A 14,813-nucleotide genomic window follows, 5' to 3' on the forward strand; every position below is an offset into this window, starting at 1 on the left:
CACCATTGCCGCGCGTAGGCAAGTGTGCGGGATTTCTGGCGATACGAATGACATACTTCCGTGCATTATTGACCTTATTATAGAGGTGAACAATTAGACGATCAATCTCATTCCTATTGTTTATTTCAAATGTGTTAAAATTTTTATTTATATGCCACGAGATTCTACTGTAATCTAAGAACGTTCTCCGAAGGAAGGCTGTTGAAATCGAACCCAGAAAGATTAAAAATGATCGGTATATGATCAGAATAAGTACATCGAAAATCTACAGCCTGTTTCCAGTCATTCGACAGGGTCAGAAATGGAATGAATAAAGCCCCATCTAGCGGCGACAATAGGAATTGTGCCGGCTGCCGAACCACTCCTTTGGGGCAATGATCGAAGAATGACAAATGAAATGAAATATTGGACAGTGTTGCTGGAATGAAAGATGACAGGGAAAACCAGAGTATCCAGAGAAAAACCTGTCCCGCCTCCGTTTTGTTCAGCACGAATGTCACATGGAGTGACCGGGATTTGAACCACGGAACCCAGCTGTGAGAGGCCGGCGCGCTGCCGCCTGAGCAACGGAGGCTCCTTATAAGTACATTATGAACAGTAAAATCAATTGGTCTCACCTCCTTTTACACCCCACCACCGTTAAAATTATATCCACCCCCCCCCCCCAAATTAAAAGGCGTGCTTCTTTATGTTTAAAGGAGATTCCAAACACAAATGTTCACGTCTAATACCTTCAGTTTTGAGATATAAGTATCCCCATAAAAATAATTAACTTTCTTTCACTTCCTTTCACACTCCCCCCCACCCAAATGAATTTTCCGGCAAAAAAATTACTTGTTTCTTTAATAGTAAAGGATCTTCTAAATACCGATTATCACGACTCGAACTTCTTCAGTTTTTTATGTATGTGTCCTCGTGAAAAAAATTCAACTCCTTTTCACTCCCGCCCCGCAAGATGGTTCCCCCCCCCCCCAAAAAAAAAAACGCATTTGTCTTTGTTTTTGAAGGAAATACAAATACCAATTTTCATGTCTGTAACAACTTTATTTTTATTAAATGTATGTATTCTCATACAATTAAGTCATTTAATTTTTGAATTCTTTCACCCGGCCTCCTTCATTGGATTTTCCGAAAATACGTGTTTCTTTACATTTAAAGCATATTCCAAATATCAAACTTCACGTCTGTAACATCTTCATTTTTGAGATATCAGTAGCCTAATTAAAAGAAGTTCAACACCAAGTTTTGCGATATAGATACACTCATTTTAAAAATTCACCCCCTTTTCACCCCCCCCCCCCCCCCATTAATTGGATTTTCCGAAAGTAAAACAATACGTGTTTCTTTATTTTTTAAGGAGATCCCAAACACCAGTTTCCAGGTCTGTAATATCTTCAGATTCTGAAATATTAGTAACTACACTAAAGGCATTCAACCCGTTTTTCACCCTTTTCCACCCTTCCTATTGGTATTTTCCAAAAACAAAAAAATTTATGTTTATTTTTAAAGGAGATTCTAAATACCAATTTTTACATCTATAAGATTTAAAAGTTTTGAGATATAGATACACTCATTTTAAAATTTCAACCCCTTTTCAGCCCCACCATGAATTGTATTTTCCAAAAACAAAAAATACGTGTTTCTTTATTTTTAAAGGAGATCCCAAACACCAATTTTCAGGTCTGTAATATCTTCAGTTTCTGAGATATAAATATTCTCTTTAAAGGCATTCAACCCCTTTTTCACCTCTTTTCACCCCTCCTATTGGAATTTTCCAAAAACAAAGAAATACGTGCTTCTTTATTTTTAATGAACATTCTAAATACCAATTTTTACATCTGTAAACTTTTAAAGTTTTGAGATATAGATACACTCATTTAAAAATTTCAACCCCCTTTTCACCCCCTTAGCGAAGGAATACCCAAAAATCCTCTCTTAGCGAGCACCTACATCTTAATATGAATGTATTCCCAAAATTTCATTTCATTATGTCCAGTAGTTTTGGCTCGGCGATGATGAATCAGTCAGTCAGTCAGGACAAGCTACTTTATATATATAGATTAGAATTACCGTAGGCTTGGATTCAGTATAAGATTAAAAAATTTGCATTTATCGCAAATGCGATTTTTTCAGGTCCCTAGTACTATCCATTCAAAGTGTAAAATTTGTAAAGAGAAACAGAAAAGTTACGAATAAAACAGAGCAACATAAATAAATTTTTCTGTATTATCATGTCTCGTTTTTGAAATATTAATAATTTACTGATAGAGATTTGTAAATGTGCTATGTTTCTTGTTACAGAGGCACACTAAGCCAGACATTTCACAGCAGTCAGAGGATCTACTTCCTCTTAATGCTTCATGCAGGTTTAAACAGAAAGGCTGAAATAAATATACAGAAGTAACTGTTAGAGCATTATGAAGTATATAGAGTTATGTTATGAACATGTTATTAAAATTCTTCAAACAAATATTTCACATATCATTAGCAGAAATATACAGCACGATACAAGTCATAAAAAAGATGCACATTTAAGACTACAAGCGTTTGCAATTTTTGCTGAAGACAACAGATTTATCAATATTCATGACCTAAAGGTTTAGTAATTTGAAGCATGGCTCCTATCCAATCACATCATTTAGAGCGGGGTGCATTTATACCTCATTAACAAGACAAAGAAGAGTTGTTAATTAAATCAAACTGTCTTCCTTCCTAAAAGAGATTTTCCATTGTTTCTCAGTTCAAATCCTCACAAATGTGAAATCAGCTATTACACAGAACACAGCTACTTCTAAAACAATGAATGGTTGTAGTTTCATGAGACTGATAATATCATGAACAAATCCCTGGCACATTGGCCGGCCACCTTGGTGAGACTTTTTTTTTTTTTTTTTTTTTTTTTTTTTTTTTTTTTTTTTTGCTAGTGGCTTTACGTCACATTGACACAGATAGGTCTTATGGTGATGATGGGATAGGAAAGGCCTAGGAGTGGGAAGTGGCCATAGCCTTAAGGTACAGCCCCAGCATTTGTCTAGTGTGAAAATGGGAAACCACAGAAAACCATCTTCAGGGCAGCCGACAGTGGGATTCGATCTCCCAGATGCAAGCTCACAGCCGTGCGCCTCTAACCGCATGGCCAACTTACCTGGTGTGACACTACTGACAATGTCAATCAGCTATTTAAAAAAATATATATATCCCCCCAGATAGATACTTCCTTTTTGATAGGTTTTAAGGGGTCAAGAAATAAGACATCTGTTTTCTTTCCAGGGGAAAATTGTATTAAAGAGGTGAAATTATCCCAACCATTTCAAATATTGTAAAGAGGTGATTTTACTGTTCCTCATAGAAAAATATAATCTTTATAAAGAAAAGCAACTGAAAATTTTTTGTCACCAGGACACCCAACAAATTACAGGGAGGTAAACTACCCTCATATATAAAATCAGATACCAAAAATACTGTCCAATATAGAAGTTCACATTCAACTATCTCCCCCTCTCTTAATTACAGGATCAGATAATCCTCCACCTACTCTAATTTACTGAGTTCATATTCTAGAAATCTAGCCAACCATTCAAACCACTCTTTTGTCCACTCTAATTTCTTCAGTAGTCTCCGATGATCCACCCAATTAAAAGCCTTGGATAGTTCAATAGTGATACAACCCATTGCACCTCCTGAATATAAAATATCTGCTATATTATGCTGGAATTCTGCCAGCTGAGACTCACTGGAATAACCTTTCCTGAACCCAAACTGCCTTCTATCAAATCAGTAATTTTGCAAATATGTCTAATATAATACTCTTTCCCATAGTTTAAATGCAACATACGTCAAGCTGACTGGCCTGTAATTATCTGCTTCACGTTTACAGTTAATATTTGGTAAATTTAGATCACCAGCTACAATAACGTTCCTCTCTGTATCGTTCCCAACATAACTAATTAACTTATCAAATAATTACACATCAGCGTCAGTGCCACCCTTTCCAGGTCTGTTCACTCCAAAAACATGAAGGTGTCTCTTACCTTTAGAGATGAACCTTACACCTAGAATTTCATGTTTCTCAACTTCATCATAGCTTAAAAATGAATGTTTCACCAGTACGCATAATTCTCCTCTTACCGTTCCTATCTTGTCTCTAGAACAAACACTCCATTCCCATTAGAAAATTTCTGCATCCATAATATCACTTCCAAACCACGATTCAACTCCTATTACAATGTCTGGTATCTATTAAATTAATTCTATTCCTTTCTTTACAATACTTCCACAGTTTAACACTAAAAACTATATATCATCCTTACTTGACTTCCAGCTTCCTGTACTCTTATCACTGTTCCCTAGCCCATCTTGTTTCCCTGAATGTACCTCCCTACAATCTTTCTAAAGAAACCTCCTAACATATACATACTACTGTCATTCAAATGAAGCCTGTCTGAGCACAGATCCCAATCTCTTATCCACCCATTAGGATCTACAAATCTCACTCCTAACTTCTCACATACACACTCCATAGTCTCATTTAAATCTCTGTTCACCCTCTAGTCAGTATCCCTCCTACACAGTATTCCACTGATAATTTTAGCTTCTGCACAGGCTGCACTGACAGATACATGTTGCCGTTGTCCCGTTGCATATTATAACGACGTATCCTGATGTATAGAACATGTCTAATTTCAGTACAGTTTATTCTGCTGCATCCTTAGAAGTGAAGTTTATGGATATATTTGTTGCAGAATGCATGCAAAGAGATTTTTTTTTTTTTTTTTTTTTTTTTTAAGTTTACAGTGTTCTTGTAACATGATTTTTAGCATGAACATATCGTTATCATGGTGTCCACCTCTGTAGAGTAACTGTTAGTCCTATTAGCTGCCATCCTCGGGCGGGGCCCAGGTTTGATTTCTGGTACTGCCAGAAATTTTAGAATGGGAGGAGGACTGGTCTGTGGTTAAAATGGTACATACAGCTCACCTGCATTGCAGGTGTGCCTGGAAAGAGCTACACCACCGTGGAACGAGGACACAAGTTTACTTATCGTCATGGCGGAAACATTGTTTTATTGTTTTACTTATTGTGAACATTGTTCCCACATTATGATTTAAGTTTCTATTTCAATTTTAAAACAACACGAGTGACTGTAGGAAGCTATTTAGTGGTAGCAAACATAAGAAGAGGAGGAAAGAAAAGGAAGCTGTAGTTCAAGTTGTGATGCGAAACATTCTAGGACATTTTGGGTGAGCCATAAACAAACATTACAAATTTATGAAATTTAAATGTAAATCAACAAGTTCATTACACATGAGGGGCAGCATTTACTGTGGGCCTAAGGGTGGGAAATATCTAACTATGCCACTGAGTGCCAGCAATAACATTCTACATAAATATCCAAACATGATCTTACAATGGTGTTCTCAATAGTTACTTCTATTAATTAAAGCTGTGACTTCCCCTCTCGGAGAAAAATCATTGAACGAGAAATGCAACCATGCAAGCTAAGGGCGCCAATCTTTAAGTTGATGACTTAAAGATAAAAATTTATAATCAAGCTTGGACGGACTCTTATCACAGGGGTAGTGCACTAATCATTAAGCAGGAGAATTAGAAATCAAAAGGCTAATTAAGGCAGATTGATTAAAGTGAACTAGGAAAATACTATTTATTATATTGAATATAAATGACGACGGTTTAACGAGAACTGAATTTAAAATAGGAAATGAATTTAACAAAAAGTTGAATGACTCTACTTCGCGAAAACTTGCAATATTTTTAACTCGTTTGCTCACCATGTAGTCTTGTTCTGCTGGTCCTTGGAAAGCTTCCATCCTTGTAGCTGGAACATCACCGGTCGTCTTTGAGATATCTTCATCTGCAGCTAAGTACCATTCCTGCCTTGCTAAGTGCACCGACCACTAATTGGAAGATGGCTTCGACACTAACACTCCCTATTATGCTCTATCCCATATATTGGAGATGAGCCCTAAGTCATAGTTAGAAAAACCTCCTTGGGTTATGTGGAGAGGATACTCAATTAATAATCCTTCCAACTTTACTGAAAATGTGCCCTGAAGTTTCATTTCTATCTAGTTTAATACTACCTATTGTCTTAGACTGGTACAAACCGGTCTAGTAGCCGAGCTGTACGTACTTCCTGATGAGAGTGGCTATACACCCCTCATTCAGAAATTCCTAAGTACCACGTCGTGGTAACGAAGTAATTAATGTAGAAGTGATAAACTATCACACTAGTCCACTATGGTACAACAACCATAAGACAAGTTCTCAGACCTACAGCGAAATACAAGATCGAAGAATCAAGAAGATTAATAATAACGAATGCAGAAAACGAATGATGCCAAGAGCTCCAACACGCCCTTTTATAACCTTCTCTGGCTCTAATTACAGGTCGCTACACGTGGTCCAATCAGTTGACACGTCTCTCCCCACTCCAGATATTAGAGTAGATGGGTCCCAACCAAGATATCAACTGTTCTTCTATTAGCCCTTTCACTCAGTATCCATGGCAACATGACACTCCTTTGAAAATATAGGCGGTGATCAGTTTGAATTATTCTGGTCGAAATACGGTAGCTGTCGTTACAACGCTTGAACACGTGCTCGCTTTTCCCAGAATTTGATGTCTAAATTTGTCCTTCCTTCTTCCTCGGTGATGTGGCAAGATAGAGGAAATCTACTGCAAGTTAAATTTAAACGAATGTCGCAAGAATCTAAGTGAATATTAGGATATACAGCCCTCGTTTACAAGTCGTAGTTACAAAGTAATGAAATGATAGTGAGCAAATGATTAAACATGAATTATAATAAAATTACATACCATGATAAATATCATGACGTTAAATTCCTGAATTAATTACACATAATAAAATTAACATAATTACACTGTGACGTCTGGAACGTTACAAAGCTAACATGCATTTCTACTGGGTTGATCTTAAAAGTAAAAGCTTAGCACAGGAGAAAATAAAACTTAATATTCTCTGTCATTCAAAAATACACATTTAAAAAAAAAAAAAAAGTTTTGAATCACCCCCTGTGTATCATTTAACTGTGTTGCTATCTTGACAGAACAAAAAGATGACCCTTAGGATGTTTGTAAACATACCCAAATCCACAGGCATAATGCCACGCTCAAATGGGAGGTAGTATTTCAGTTGAAGTTGTAGCACTAGTGTGAAAGAATTAGAGCCATGTTCTAAGCAGTGTAGTATCTAGGATGACATAACGTGCAATGTCGACATGTGAACATGTATGCATATTCACATTATGTCAAGACGGATGGTAAACAATGGCAGTTGCTCAACGTGGGGGCCGTAATTAAAGTGATTTGGTTCAAACATGGAAGCGGTACAGGGAGACAGGAACTCTTGCCGACTTGCCTTGCATAGGTCATCCAAGGGCTACAAATGCATGTGATAACCGTTATCTTTGAATTTCAGCTTTGAAGTACCCTGAATGCAATGCCACCATGCTGAATAATGATTTTCGGGCAGTCACAGGTTGCAGTGTTTCAACTCTGTGAGAAACAGGTTACACAAGGCACAACATCACTCTCAAGGCCCAGATCTCAAACCTAGGCATCAAGGGGTGTGGTAAAGATTGGCACAACATTATGCTGAACAGTCTCTTCAGAATTAGCATGAAGTTCTTTTCACTGATGAGTGTTGCACAAGCCTTATTCCTGACGATCATTGGCAATGAGTTTGGAGGCAATCTGGTCAGGCTTCATGTCTCAGACACACTGGCAAGCACATTCAGCAAAGTTGTGGTTCCCTGAGGTTTAGGGGTGGCATTATGTAGGGCAATCGTACAACATTCCTAGTCACGCAGGGCACCACCCTTCATGATCATGATATTACACGACTATAGTAGCTGAAGTGTACCCGAATTTGAACCCCATCGAATATACCTGGGATTTAAAGAAGCTGTTTATGGATGTCATGATCCATCAACCACTCTTTGAGATTTATGCCGAATCACCATTGTGGAGCAGCATACAGTATGTCAAGACAAATTCAGGCATGCATCAATGCAAGGGGGCATGTTTACCCAGTATTAAAGGTACTGGTGTGTGCTGTATTCAGGAATTCAAATTGATGATGATGCTTGCTCTTTAAAGGTGCCTAACATCTAGGTCATCGGCCCCTAATGGCACAAATTGAGACAAAATGGAATGACAATTTATAAGTCCAAAATCCTCAACTGACCAGAATTCAAAACGTGAGGACGAAGAATGATTGGATGGATATGAATTTAAAACAATCAGTGGATCCGACCTGCAATGTCTCGCATTCACAGAAACTGACATGAAATAATAGTATTACTGACCAAGGGACAGCGTTTATAGCATAATACTGAATCGATGATGCTTTTAGTCTAAAGGGGTCCAAAATCCATGTCATCGGCCCCTCATAATGGTACTTATCACTAGGAAAATAGAACCATGGTATTTGTCATGGTGCGGTACTAATCAAAAGTAGCGTAGACTCGCGGTATTCCACTCTACTCACAGGTAATGAAATTCACACATGCAATACAGACCTGTGGTGTTTCGCACATTGCGGCATCATTTACAGGAAACTCAAACCTAAGGTGTTCATCACGTAAGTGTACTAACCACAGGGACTCGCGCTATCCCGTGGTGTTCCTCATATAGTGGATACTAATCATAGGCAAGCCAGAACCATGGTGTTGCTCATATAGTGGTACTAATCACAGGTAGTGTAAAAGCCGGCACCGTACTCTTTTGCTACTAATCACAAACCTATTTGGTACCTAACATAGTGGTACTAGGCGCAAGTAAAAGCGACCCATGGTGTTCCCCGCGTGGTGGTAGTAATCACAGTAGTTTCATGGTTCTAATTCAATCATCCCTTGGTCACCCCTTACAACAGGGGGGGGATACCGTGGGTGTGTTCTTCGTCTGCGTCCCCCACCCACAGGCGGTGAATTCAAATTGAGAAGGCAACGCTGTACTGTTGTAGAGGATCTCATTTGTTGTTTTGCTGGATGATAAATAATGCTGATATGGTATCTCTATACATTTTATTTTATTAAGTCAGGAACTCTTTGTTCCAAGGTGATGCAAAACTTTTTTTGATGTGTACATTCTATTATACTTACATTGATATGAATGCCAATACCAATATGAATGGTCCATTATTGGACATTATAAATTTCCCAGCTAGCTCATTCTTGGTTGCCAGCGTTTCGCCCTCGTGTGCTAGGGTGGGCTCATCAGTTGGTACCTAGCACACCTACCAATCATCTTATGGCCAAGCAGGCGTCAATTTTTAGTGATGAGACAAAGTCTCTTAGTGCATTCAGATGATATAGATATCTATATCATCTGATGGCCAAGCAGGCATCAATTTTTAGTGATGAGACAAAGTCTCTTAGTGCATTGGCACTGCCGGTGGCTCCAGTTAGCCTACGCAGTGGCCTCCACGGTATGCACTAGCCAGCGTATTGGTAGGTGTGCTAGGTACCAACTGATGAGCCCACCCTAGCACACGAGGGCGAAACGCTGGCAACCAAGAATGAGCTAGCTGGAAAATTTATAATGTCCAATAACGGACCATTTATATTGGTATTATAAATTTGCTCATTCAGGACAAATATTTCAGATTCCCTATGGGAATCAACATCTATATCATCTGATGGCCAAGCAGGCATCAATTTTTAGTGATGAGACAAAGACTCTTAGTGCACTGGCACTGCCGGTGGCTCCAGTTAGCCTACGCAGTGGCCTCCACGGTATGCACTAGCCAGCGTATTGGTAGGTGTGCTAGGTACCAACTGATGAGCCCACCCTAGCACACGAGGGCGAAACGCTGGCAACCAAGAATGAGCTAGCTGGAAAATTTATAATGTCCAATAACGGACCATTTATATTGGTATTATAAATTTGCTCATTCAGGACAAATATTTCAGATTCCCTATGGGAATCAACATCTATATCATCTGATGGCCAAGCAGGCATCAATTTTTAGTGATGAGACAAAGTCTCTTAGTGCATTGGCACTGCCGGTGGCTCCAGTTAGCCTACGCAGTGGCCTCCACGGTATGCACTAGCCAGCGTATTGGTAGGTGTGCTAGGTACCAACTGATGAGCCCACCCTAGCACACGAGGGCGAAACGCTGGCAACCAAGAATGAGCTAGCTGGAAAATTTATAATGTCCAATAACGGACCATTTATATTGGTATTATAAATTTGCTCATTCAGGACAAATATTTCAGATTCCCTATGGGAATCAACATCTATATCATGAATGCCAATAGTCAAGGTTTGTTATAATATATAAATTTGCATGCAATATAGAAGACCTGCAAAGTTGTTTAGCAAATTTTACACCTGTCAGTACAAGGAAAGGTACCATGAGAACACATAAGTGTATCTGAACTGAAAGACGGAAAGCCAAAGGATAAAATACTACAATTTACGTACAAAGTACATATTTCACGTGTTCAATGTATCAAATTTTCACACAAGCATTTATGTTCCCAGGTAAAATATGTTCATTCAATATTTTTAGCACACGTTTCCATAAAGCAACTTGCCTACCAAAATTACTTTCACTGGAAAAAGAAATGTTTGGAAGATTTAACACTGTGGTAATAATAATTGAAGTGGTACCTGTAATTAGGGCCCATACTACAAAACAGCATTTCTATATACAGTAGAACCTCGATGCATCGTTCCCGGAACTGTCGTTTTCCCGTATCCATCGTTCAATTTATTCGGTCCCAAAAATGTTCCGTATAAACCAATGTTAAATTTCCCCACATCTATCGTTTCTCGAACTATAGTTTTATTGCATCCATCGTCAAAAAATATTTGTCCTTGGCCACAATTTTCCCGCATGCATCGATCGAACGTGAGAAAAATATATGCTAAAGTTTTTTGAATTTAAAGAGACACCTGAATACTCTAGCATATAATAGCGGCAACCTGTTACGCGAGAACGTACAAGCAATTAGGAAATGCTAGTCTTGAGCAAGGATCTCGTAGGCTGGAGTGCTGTCCGAAGGTTGTTTTAATTAGTCACAGGGTTGTTAATCGCGTCGTACCTTGTGATGTGTGTGGGATGCTAGAGGCCTGTTGACCACTTTGTTACCCCCTGCCCAGTTGTCTTATTACAAGCCCCACCTAACCAAGCCAGTCCAATGAACTTTTCACAAGCCTGGTCTTGAAACTAATTCCTAAGTTGGCAGCATAGCTTAGCCCGCTGTGACATTGTCCGAGGGGCGCCATGGTGAATTTCTAACCTCTGTGACATCGCCAGAGCCGCGCCGCGCCATGTGGGATCTCTAACCTATCGTTCGCGAAGTTTATGAACGTAAATATTTTAATAACTTTGTGTGTGAATTTCAACTTTAATTCACCTTAAAATTACAATAATTATAGTGAACCTGATTGCATATGGTTTTAATAATTTGGTACAACAGACTCAAGTCTTCGACTTGTTGAGAAAGGAAGGACAAACACTATATATTTCTAATATATATTTGTTTTAATTGTAATATTATAAGATTTTAATTTGTCATAATGTTGATGTTGATAATATTTATATGACTGCCAGTTTTCCAATGCCTCTGTTCAGCTGATGATGACGCAGTATAGCGTCGAAACTAGTTCGGAATAAACATAATATGTTGTAATTATATCCACACATCAAATTGTATAGGATTGAATAAGGTGGACCCTAAAACTTTCTAAAAGCTTTATTTACAAAGTAGACGAAACATATTCTACAGTTTTTAATTTGCCCTAAGCAAGTAAACAGTATCCATCAGATGGAACCGTTGTGTCTTTTACTTCTTTTAACAGTGCATAACACTGATACGGAAAATGCAGATGATTGCTTGCAACTAGCACAGGGTCGGCCAAGGAAAGTACGAAAAACCCAGAAAATCATCGTGGCAACTGCTGTACTACATAACCTCGCTATGCAGCACGGTGAACTTCACCTGCAGGCAGACTTACCAGATGATGAAGTGCCTGCTGATCTACGTGATGATATGACAGGAAACAGATGGCGTCAGCTTGTAATCAATAATTACTTCGCCCGCTAGGAATCATGATACGACAAGATCACCTCAAGTGAAAGGAAAATATATAATTTATTCATTAATTATTTTTCTTTAACATGATTGTCAATTAACTGAATTATGCCACTCTGGCAAGTCATAACTTTTCTTTAATTATTATTTCCTGTTCCATTAAATAAATGTCCAACAGGACCTTCTTTTCTTGCAATTCAAACACTCGCAACTGTTTCTTGTGGATTTCTTGCATGATTCTTACTGCCTCGTCCTCTTCATCTTCCTTGTGTCGCCTTTTCCTGGAGTTGACACTGGAAGTACACAAAACACATACCATGTTTAGAGGTTATACTGTACTTAAAAAAAGAAAAAAAAAGTTACATTCAGTAGAGAACAGAAATTCATTCAAATTTCTGACCACAACTTACTATGGAGTTTGAGGTGAAGGTCTTTCCCCTGTGGATTTGATCACGTCCTCTTTTTCCACCTCCTTGACTTCGGTGTCAGGACGGTAACCTCCCTCCACCTCACGCTCGCTGAGCACCAACAGCTGAATGACAACACCTTTCGCAGGGATCTGTTTTCATACAGAGCCCATAAAACTTTCGTAAAGCAATTTATTTACAATGCATTTCCTACATCAAGAATAATTATGATTTAATAGCATCCATTATACGTATGTAAGTGAGCTCTACCTCATTATTATAAGGGTTTCCGAGAGGTTCGCCTGAATTGCCTAATACCACCAGCATATTCTCCACTAAAGGACTTAACGGGCTTGGTGGAGGCCCACCTCCTGTTTTGGATTTTTTTCTTTTATCATCCAAGCTGCTTTTAGCATGGAGCTTTAGTCTCTGCCACAGTCCTGTAAAAATATCCCAATACATTTTAGTGCATGCCTAATGAGCCAGTTTTTGCCTTTATTTTGATTCAACATGATTAGTTTTCCAATATAGAACAGCTTCATTCCCTTTGAAATAAATAAAACCTGCAAAATTAACTTGGAACTTACCCAATGGAGTCTTGCTGTCAAGTGGGGAGTTCTGAGGAATGCTGCTGTTGAAAGCCTCCGTAATCTTCTGCCAGGCTACCTTTTTCTTCTGTATTGTATTGCTGTTGCATGCCTTACATTCCATATCATCATGTGACAATTTCAGAAAATACTATTTTTTCTTGCTTGAAAACTTTTCCAAACGTCTAGCCATTTTCACAACACACAAAAGCTGATTAAAGATGGTGCCTGCATTGGTGAATTTTCTTGGCCCCAGCTGGCAAAGAGTACCTTCGAAGATACTTCTCCGTTTTGATGATTAATAATGACAATTACAAATTAATATAAAACTATAAAGACAATAATCTTAACGTCTCATTGCAAGATAGGTATGCAATATAAGACAGCCAGAATACTCTTATATATTGTAGCGTAAATTCTATATAAAAACTTAAATTTTAGAGATAGGTATACCTCGTGTGGTCCCACAGTGAAGAAACTGATCATGACTGAGAGCAGACAGATACACACAACAGCCAAAATAGCAACACTGGTTTTTGCAAACAAGCTGGCTCCAACTAGACAAACCAACAAATTCAGAACATTGAGAACTGAACAGTAGAGGAATCTCCACCAGCGACCATCCGGTAAAACATGCATTCCATCAGGAACCAGGTAGCCTGAAAAAAACAAAGACTGAACTAAAGATACAAAACAAAAATATTACCTATTTTAATAACTTAAAAAAACCTTCATATTAAAGATTTTCTTTAAACATTCATTCTAAACTTCTGTCACTTTCATTATGCATCATGTTGCTGCTGCTTTGTCTTTATGGCAAACTGGAAATAACCACTAAGCTCATTTACTAATTGTATGAGAGCGATCTGATACACACATTGACGGATAAATTAATTTAATTTCATTTAAGGCCTGTGCAGTTACTGCCTGAGCCACTCTGCCCAGCTCACACAAATGGGAGCTCATTAAACTTATCATACATAACTCATTCTCTCCACACCATGCTAAAGCAGGATGATGACCCCATTGAACTCTTACTCTCAAAAGCCCTTGTGAACTTCCAGCATACAATCTGTTATTCAGCCACTTCAATCAAATTTATCTGTACCTACTTGCCAAATGTTCCAGTTGGACTTTAGATTTCATTGTCCTCTTAACAACTCAACCCAAGTGTGAGGAAAAAGCCTCTGTCATTAGCAAGATTTCAGTCCTGGTAACTTGATAACATTTAAGATTGACATTTTAGAAATTTTCAGTTCACAGGCCATCAATGAATGCTTCTACACAAAATTCCCATATAGATGTGCAGCCACTGCTTTCACTACTTCTACAGTTCATACAGTGTGCAGGCATTCCTTCCAAGACTGATAACTTAAAAGTTCCAGCGTAAATGAATCACTGAATGATGAAATATAAAAAGATATAAAACCTTTTGGAGATTTGAAGTTTCTGGAGGGCCCTAAAAATCTCACCCATTGACTGTCTCACCTTCTGCAGCCCTATAAGTCACACAACTTTATTATACCCCCAACCATCATAAAAGCTGAACAAAACCACCTTTCATTTCTGCAGTTCAACAAAAGTTGTTGCTTAATGTAAAGGGCTTCGGATATTGTGGCAAAAAGTACTGTGAAATTCCGCTAGCATTCACCATAGCAGTCACACTTGTTTCTTCTGGTCCAGAGAGACTGGTGACATTGACCACCAGATGTATAACTTTATCTTAAATACTCA

At 38.3% G+C, this 14,813-nt stretch overlaps 2 protein-coding genes across 3 annotated transcripts in view; both read right to left on the reverse strand.

Annotated features, from left to right (window-relative positions):
• LOC136863967 (solute carrier family 12 member 9) overlaps positions 1-14,813 on the reverse strand; it is a 246,727-nt gene that overhangs the window by 198,333 nt on the left and 33,581 nt on the right. For both annotated transcript variants that reach the window (XM_067140433.2, XM_067140432.2), the window contains exon 4: positions 13,533-13,738. In XM_067140433.2, coding sequence (XP_066996534.2) covers positions 13,533-13,738 — 206 coding nt within the window. The remainder of the gene's footprint in view (positions 1-13,532; positions 13,739-14,813) is intronic.
• Positions 12,210-13,495, reverse strand: LOC136864842 (uncharacterized). Its single transcript, XM_067142283.2, has 4 exons — positions 13,080-13,495; positions 12,763-12,932; positions 12,496-12,644; positions 12,210-12,378 (listed from the first exon to the last, which is right to left on the reverse strand). Exons 1-4 carry the CDS (start codon positions 13,201-13,203, stop codon positions 12,210-12,212), a joined length of 612 nt encoding a protein of 203 aa, XP_066998384.2. The 5' UTR covers positions 13,204-13,495.

Source organism: Anabrus simplex, chromosome 2, assembly GCF_040414725.1.
Source record: "Anabrus simplex isolate iqAnaSimp1 chromosome 2, ASM4041472v1, whole genome shotgun sequence".
Classification (NCBI taxonomy): domain Eukaryota; kingdom Metazoa; phylum Arthropoda; class Insecta; order Orthoptera; family Tettigoniidae; genus Anabrus; species Anabrus simplex.

What these genes read in the sequence shown, in the direction of transcription:
- LOC136864842 (XM_067142283.2), bottom strand. Translation starts at nt 13,203, where the DNA reads ATGGAATGTAAGGCATGCAACAGCAATACAATACAGAAGAAAAAGGTA. An exon ending in TGACAGCAAGACTCCATTGG is followed by an intron (nt 12,933 to 13,079) that starts GTAAGTTCCAAG and finishes ATATTTTTACAG; the next exon opens with GACTGTGGCAGAGACTAAAG. An exon ending in GAAACCCTTATAATAATGAG is followed by an intron (nt 12,645 to 12,762) that starts GTAGAGCTCACT and finishes GTATGAAAACAG; the next exon opens with ATCCCTGCGAAAGGTGTTGT.